The sequence below is a fragment of the Oncorhynchus gorbuscha genome, linkage group LG12, assembly GCF_021184085.1.
Source record: "Oncorhynchus gorbuscha isolate QuinsamMale2020 ecotype Even-year linkage group LG12, OgorEven_v1.0, whole genome shotgun sequence".
In the NCBI taxonomy this organism is placed as follows: Eukaryota; Metazoa; Chordata; class Actinopteri; order Salmoniformes; family Salmonidae; genus Oncorhynchus; species Oncorhynchus gorbuscha.
In genome coordinates, this window is record NC_060184.1 from 40,683,069 (window position 1) to 40,691,291 (window position 8,223).

The 8,223-nt window shown below is 45.3% G+C and overlaps 2 protein-coding genes across 2 annotated transcripts in view; one reads left to right on the plus strand and one right to left on the minus strand.

The window, feature by feature from the left end:
• Positions 1-429, plus strand: part of LOC123991010 (major facilitator superfamily domain-containing protein 2B-like) — a 44,200-nt gene extending 43,771 nt beyond the window's left edge. The window contains exon 17 of the mRNA XM_046292113.1: positions 40-429. Within this exon, the coding sequence (XP_046148069.1) occupies positions 40-91 (52 nt within the window). The 3' untranslated portion in view covers positions 92-429. The remainder of the gene's footprint in view (positions 1-39) is intronic.
• A 212-nt stretch (positions 430-641) lies between these two features.
• On the minus strand, positions 642-5,433 carry LOC123991009 (WD repeat and coiled-coil-containing protein-like). Its single transcript, XM_046292112.1, has 4 exons — positions 5,141-5,433; positions 2,480-4,434; positions 1,834-1,954; positions 642-1,287 (listed from the first exon to the last, which is right to left on the minus strand). The coding sequence occupies exons 2-4, from the start codon at positions 4,409-4,411 to the stop codon at positions 1,103-1,105; spliced, it is 2,238 nt and encodes a 745-aa protein (XP_046148068.1). The 5' UTR covers positions 4,412-4,434; positions 5,141-5,433; the 3' UTR covers positions 642-1,102.
• Positions 5,434-8,223: the final 2,790 nt, after the last annotated feature.

Below are 8,223 nucleotides of genomic sequence, written 5' to 3' on the forward strand. Positions count from 1 at the left end.
ACCTTCCACCGAAAAGTGACTATTACCCGTCTTCTACAGGGAACAAGGCAATATCAGCTCCAGAACGCTGGAGGATCTGAGTAACGCATGACCAGGGATGGGACAGACGGGAGAAGTTCCACATGCGGCAGGTTCCAGTTCTCCGACTGGAATATGACGTCCATTAGTGTATATTACACTGAGAAATGATATCATGGTAGTTATGTTTTCCTGTAAACATTTTAAGTTTGTTTCTGTATTTTCACATGAACGTGTACTGTATAGCCATCTTAAATATACCTACAAGATTATCTAATTTATATAAATGAATGTATATCACTATTTGCTGTGTTTAGCCAGACATTGCTGGTATTTAAGAATGGTATCTGAATATGATGGTTTGATGACAAATGGGCTTAATAAACGCTGTTGGTTAGTAGATGGACTGAACCATGGCTTCATATAACTTCAGAGGGGGTTTACTGCCAGTAGAGGAAGGTTCCATTTTGTGATGTGGGGTTGTGTCAAGAGATTGAACAGGAATAGCTGTTGGATTCTCTGCCTACTGCTTCCCCCTGGTGGTACTATAATGACATCTTTTGTATTTAGATGGACTGGATAAACCATGACTATAATAGAATCAGTCATATGTTAAGCGATGAAACATTTGAGGGCTTTAATATTATACAATCACATAACACACAAACAGGATAAATCTCTTTGGGATATGGTGGCTACTTTCCTAACCTAGGCCACACAAAACACGACTACAGTACTTCATTGGTCCGATATTTCATATTTTTGATCAACTTCATCTTGAACCAGATGTACATATAATACAAAGACAAAAATACCAATATAATATCCAAACGTCACTAAATGTAAACATTGTTTGAAAGGTGCTACTTTCCAAAGTGTGACAAACATGTGTCTCAAATAATTCCCCAACTGAAAAAGGTGAATTTGTCACCCAGTACTGCTTGTTCATAAGAAGATGCAGAGGGAGTCTGTGTGTCCAGCTGTTAGAGATGTATGCATAAAGCATTGACATATCCTGTGTGTTATGCTAGTCCCATGCTCTCTCCCACTTTGCTGAGGTCTCTGTTTTGGGGCCAGGCCTTGTTCAAGTCTGTGATTTAGCTGGGCTTGAGGGAGATTTCACAGGGCTGGAGGGGCATGTGTCTGGGCTGCCAGGGCTTCTGATGGGAGATTTCCTCCTGCCGTTCCTCACGGTCAACTCCTCTTTGGGTTTAAAAGTCAGGGGTACAAAGCCCTCTGCATCCGCCACAAGGACTATCCACAACGGACCTGGAACACACAGGAGACAGTAGTTTCAAGTTTAACCGATAGCTTAGGAGTTTTTATTGAACTAATATTTTCTCCATGCTTAAAGACGGTTTCAATTATATAACCAATTGGTGACAGATTTTCAAGCATATATTCTAAAATCGGCATGAAATAAATTATGCAAATTCTACCACCAAGCGGTGGGTTTCCACCAAACTGCCTTGTTGCGGATAAGAAGCGATGATATAGGTCAAATAAGGTACTTAATAATTGTTTTATTCTGTGTTTCCATCACATTTTCAACTAGATACATAAAGTGCTTTAATTACTAAACAGTAAAACATATGTATGAAAATACCCCCAAATAAAAAGGTGACATTCTGTACTGTTGCCTCAAATGAAACATTTGATCTCAAATCCAAAATGCTGGAGTAATAGAGACAAAAATGAAACGGTGAAGTAGAAATAAATACAGAGGGGAGTGTACATATTGTGAAAATAAATCATCTCAAATCTACAACCATGTCTTATTATTGGTTTGGGGGAAACCAATGGCCAGATACCTACCATACATAATCTCTACTATAGTGAGGTTAAAGAGCTCCTGAAGAACCTTCAGACAAAGCTTCCCCTCACACAGCAACACTGGTCTTCTCTCATCTATAAACACATTTTCAGACAGCTGCTTCTGCATGGAGAGGGAAGAGAGAGAGAGAGAGAGGGGGCAGAGAGAAGGTGGGAGGGTTAGTACTCTGACCTTCTCAAGAATGCAGTTATTGATGGATGCAACAGTGGCATCATTTCACTAATTGTACTTTTAGCACTTATTTTGGGAACACAATAATAGCATACACACTGTGCTGTCAGCAAGCTGTCTATTGCAAGCCAATGGTGGATTACAGACTCTAGCCCAGGGAGTACATTACATCTCCTTCCTCACCTTTCGACAAGGCCCAGCAAGGCTAACAATAGATCATTAAGCTGACATCTGCTGAACGCTGACTAAGGGCTTCATGTATGGCCTTCAGTATGCACCTGCGTGATTTATAAACATTCCTTTGTGTGTCTTATGAAACTTTATTGTATATAGGTGCAGTCTATTTTTTAACAAGTGAGGTCTTCAATAAATATGCATTATCTTTAAAAATGTGGCTCTGAAAATCTCCAGATTTTAGCCAAAATCAAGTCATATTTTGTAAGTCATAACCCCTACCTGACACGTGATGTTAACGTATGGAGGTTCACAGGCGTTGGGGTAAATAGTCCCCAAACCCCTTTTCCCGTTCTGAGTGAAGTCCCTGATCTCTGTGAGATACTGTTGCACCTCAGAGAAGCGAGAGAAAATCCTCTCCATGTTCTGGGACAGCTGCTCCAGGTTCCTCTCCTTCTCTCTGGGGGCCAGGGGGGTGGTCTTGGGCAGGGTGGGGAGCTCCGTGTGGGGCTTATCCCCAGGGTTGTAGTATGGGGAGCAGGGTCGACTCAAGTCCCCAGATTGCACTGATGCTCTCATCCGGTTGATGGGTTCCATGTCGAAGTTCTCGACCGTAATGGAGGAGGCGCTCGAGTGGGATTGATCAGAGGGGCGGCAGAGGTCAGAGTAGGGAAAGTCGACTGAGCTGGGCTCCGGGCTCCTCACCTCCTCCACCAGCCTCCTCCTGCTGCTCCCTGGAGAACGGGACTGGATTACACCTCCTCCCGGCAGCACCAACTCCTTGATCGCCACACGCTCCTGCTGCTCCTCCTTAGAGAAGACATGCTCCGAGTGGCGCCTAATCCCCGGGTAGAAATTAGCGGGGGATTGCCGGTTCGGGGAGGGAGACGCCGGGGTTTCTCCGTCGTAGACTATCTCCTTGGAAGAGAGGTGCAGGATGTATTTTTCCGTGTTGGAGGAGGGGAGGAAGGCAGGTTCGTTGAACTTCTGTCTGCCGATCATGAGAAGCAGCGTCTTGTCACTGAGGAAGCAGACGCCTTTGGGCCTCTCGTTCTTCTGTAAGGAGATCTGCTGGACATTGGGCATAGCGAAGGGCGTGATGCAGTAGACCAGCACCATGCTACACGTATTGGAGGCCACCGCCACCATGGAGCCTCTGGAGTCAAAGGCCAAGATGTCTGGCACCAGGATCCCAGGGATGCTGACCTTACTGGTGCTGGTGACTTTCTGTTCGTAGGTGACAAGGATAAGGTGAGATGAATCCTGTCCGGAGCCGGTCAGGTGGTCCTTGCGGCGCAAGTTTATGAGTGGACTGGGGTCGGAGCGCCGGTGCTTGGCCAGGAGGTGGGTGAGGTCCATAGGGCCGCCGGACGGAGAGCAGGACAGGTAGGACCTCTCCGAGTCAAAGGACCTCCTGCGGGGGTCTATACAGCCATCCTCATCCAACATCACCATAAGAGAAGAATGTCCTAGTAGGGAGGACTCGGAATCTGAGGGCACGTCGAAGACTATACCTGCGTTCAGCCCGCAGATCCTCTCCAGAGGCAGCTCTGTAGCCACTGCCACCTGGGCTTCGCCTGTCGACTCGATGGCACAGATGTACCCACCCACGTCGAAGATAGGGCAGAAGGAGCAGGCTAAAAGACTCTTCTGAACATCGTTATAGATGTAGGAGTAAAGGGCGCTTCCAACGGCCACAACCAACCGGGTGCCATCTTTGGTCCAGCAGGCACAGTGGATGAGTCCACTGCCTTTAATATCAGCCTTCACCCTGCGGTTGTCCACGCGGACACAGAACAGCACAGAGGCATCTTTCTTGGTAAGGACAGAAAGGATGTCCATCTTGGGATGCCAGACACATCCCTCAGACAGAAGGGGGAACGGTTCGCTCATCTCACAGGTCTGAGTGCACAGCAGCTTGTTCTGTTCCAGAGCGCTGAGCTGCAGCTGCCACACTGTGACATGCTTCTTGTGTTGGACGGCCAACAGAGCAGGAGAGCCGGAGCAGCATAGAGGGCCCCAGTAGAGACCGAAGACATGCTCAAACTGACCAATGACATTGGTGTCGCCGAATTTCACGTCACCGTTGGCATAGTAAAGGGAGGTGAGGCAGACCTGTTTCCCATCCGTCCATGCGATCCCGTGAACTGGGTGGATGGCTTGGTGTAGCATGTTCAGACCGGTCCTCAGCAACTTGGCTTTGCCCAGTTCCATACTGACAGCCAGGCAAGTATGGACTAATCCAAAACGGCGAGAGATACAAAAAAAAAAGATCACTCACTGATCAGTGACATTGGAGAAAATCGATCATTCAATAGCATTGATGAGAGCAGAAGATATCGGTCGTGAGATGGATGTTGACGTGCATAATACTAGTTCCAGCTACATTGACGGCCATCCTACGCTAAGAATAGGACAAGCCTCTCCTGTCATGCATCTCTGGTGCTGTAAAATCCCTAATCCCTTGTGCCTGAGTGAGGTAACACCTCAGGGCCATGGCTGAGCTGATTAGTCTGAATGTCCTTAGCCCTGCATAACTGCTAGGTTATTTTACCCACCTGTCTTAAAGACAAATAATGATATCAGTGTTGTATCTTGTGAGTTCAAACTGTATTAATTAGCTATCTAGCAATGTTAACTACCTCAACTGATTCAAGGAGTCACTACACTAGAAGTAGATTTGATCACATTCGGTAGGCAGCTGTGACCTTAGGTAATGTTAAGCGTTTGGCAATGAGAGACAATCAAGCAATCCCGCTTAACTACAGTTATTCAAATTGTTATTACTTTGTGCTAGCTAAAATGACATTGTCATTGCTAGCTATGTTCACATCAAATGCATTTAAACTATGAAGGTACAGCCAAGAGCTAACTATTACAACAAATATTTGCTGACGTCAACTACAATACCTAGCTACTCAACAAATGAAAATAATTAGCTACCTATGTTGCTAACGTAAACTGTCAAAGTTTCTGATTGTCCAGCAAGCCCATGCAACTCAATAACCAAGCTAGAAACTAAAGCCAGCAGGGACAAGCTGAAGTAACTAGATAGCTTGATTTAATCGCGAATAAATCATTCTGTCACGAAATTCTATACACAAACTTGCCATTACAATGCCTCGATTTTCTTGTCAAACCATAATCCTTTTATTACATTTGCCACGTTTATTTCACTTTTCCCGGGATGAAAGTTGTTATCATGAACCGGAATTGAATAGCGAGGCAATACAAAAAGCATGACGGCACAGAGTTTCTAAACCCAGAGGCGCAACATCGCGAGACTTCTGGGAACGTTTGGGAAAGATACCAAATAGACCAGTCTGGGGTTTTCGGTTTGAGTCAATGAGTCACTGAGAGAAGTGAAAGATTCTTCATGTTGTTAATTTTCTCGATGTCTAACGGCACATGTTATTACTCCAACCCCGTGAAAGCGACAAACTGACACGTTTTCGTCAAAACAACTTTATATCTAAGGAGTGTCTTTGATTTGACAGCCAGCACATGCACAATTCGAGGCGAGACGATTGTTAGACCCGATGACGTCATGCTTTTAGCTCGTTTTTTCCGTGTTCCCAGTTGTTTGGAAAGCACGGTTAGCTAGCTATTGGAGAAGCAGTTTTAGCCTATCTTCAGTACTGTCTTTGATAATTGGATTTGACGTTTTATGGGAAGTCTAGTGTATTTTATTTGTTGACCATATTGTGGCATTCTTTTCAACAGCAGTGTTCAGTCACAGATCAGTCCACTCAGGCACTGTAAATGTTAGACTAGGATGAGATTTGAGAGGAGGTTATGTATCTCAATTCTGAGGTTTTGACCCTTGGAATACAATCTTAGCAAGACAGTACAGTATGAAGACAGACTAAAACCAGTGGAGGCTGGTGGGATGAGCTATAGGAGGAAAGGCTTGTTATAATAGCTGGAATTCAATTCATGGAACGGAGTCAAACATGCGGTTTCCAAATGTTTGATACTGTTCCATTGATTCCATTCCAGCCATTACAATGAGCCCGTACGCCTATAGCTCCTCCCATCAGCGCCCACTGGCTAAAACTGATTTTCCAATAAAAATAGCAGATCACACTTTTAGGCAATGTCATTTTTAAATGTATTTTATTTAACCTTTATTTAACTAGGCAAGTCAGTTACCACAGTGTCCAAATAAGGGCCAGAAGTATACAGAATGGGGTCATCTGCGTAGATGTGGATCAGAGAATCACTAGCAGCAAGAGCGACATCATTGATATATACAGAAAAAAAAGAGTCAACTCAAGAATTGAACCCTGTGGAACCCCATAGAGAAAGCCAGAGGTCCGGACAAAGGGCCCTCCGATTTGACACACTGAACTCTATCTGAGAAGGAGCTGGTGAACCAGGCGAGGCAGTCATTTGAGAAACCAAGGTTGTTGAGTCTGCCGATAAGAATGCAGTGATTGACAGTCGAAAGCCTTGGCCAGGTCGATGAAGACGGCTGCACAGTACTGTCTTTTATCGATGGTGGTGATGATATCTTTTATAACCTTGAGCGTGGCTGAGGTGCACCCAGATTGCATAGCGGAGAAGGTACGGTGGGATTCAAAACGGTCAGTGATCTGTTTGTTAACTTGGCTTTCAAAGACTTTTGAGGTCAATATCCTTCCAGGGTACCCGGGCCAGGTCGATTAGAATGGTACCGTGTTATTGACCTCATCCCGCCATCCCTAAATCTGTGAACACAGGCACCCTCATAGATATCATCCTGACCAACCTGCCCTCTAAATACACCTCTGCTGTCTTCAACCAGGATCTCAGTGATCACTGCCTCATTGCCTGTGTCCGTAATGTCCGTCTACTCCTCATCACTGTCAAACGCTTCCTAAAACACTTAAGCGAGCAGGACTGAGGGCTTGTAGGCCTGTTGTAAGGCCAGACATCACCGGAAACAATGTCGCCTATGGGCACAAACCCATCGTCGCTGGACCAGACAGGACTGGCAAAAAGTGCTCTTCACTGACAAGTTGCGGTTTTGTCTCACCAGGGGTGATGGTCGGATTCGCGTTTATCGTTGAAGGAATGAGCGTTATACCGAGGCCTGTACTCTGGAGCAGGATCGATTTGGAGGTGGAGGGTCCATCATGGTCTGGGGCTGTGTGTCACAGCATCATCGGACTGAGCTTGTTGTCATTGGAGGCAATCTCAACGCTGTGCGTTACAGGGAAGACATCCTCCTCCCTCATGTGGTACCCTTCCTGCAGGCTCATCCTGACATGACCCTCTAGCATGACAATGCCACCAGCCATACTGCTTGTTCTGTGTGGGATTTCCTGCAAGATAGGAATGTCAGTGTTCTGCCATGGCCAGCGGAGAGCCTGGATCTCAATCCCATTGAGCACGTCTGGGACCTGTTGGATCTGAGGGTTAGGGCCATTCCCCTCAGAAATGTCCGGGAACTTGCAGGTGCCTTGGTGGAAGAGTGGGGTAACATCTCACAGCAAGAACTGGCAAATCTGGTGCAGTCCATGAGGAGGAGATGCACTGCAGTACTTAATGCAGCTGGTGGCCACACCAGATACTGACTGTTACTTTTGATATTGACCCCCCCTTTGTTCAGGGACACATTATTCAATTTCTGTTAGTCACATGTCTGTGGGACTTGTTCAGTTTATGTCTCAGTTGTTGAATCTGGTTATGTTCATACCAATATTTACATGTTAAGTTTGCTGAAAATAAACGCAGTTGACAGTGAGAGTACATTTCTTTTTTTGCTGAGTTTATATATATATATGACAAAACACACATCACGACAAAAGAGACAACATAACAATATATATAAAGAGGGACCTAAGACAACAACATAGCAAGGCAGCAAACATGACAAATCAAATTTTATTTGTCACATACACATGGTTAGCAGATGTTAATGCGAGTGTAGCGAAATGCTTGTGCTTCTAGTTCCGACAAAGCAGTGATAACCAACAAGTAATCTAACTAACAATTCCAAAACTACTGTCTTATACACAGTGTAAGGGGATAAAGAATATGTA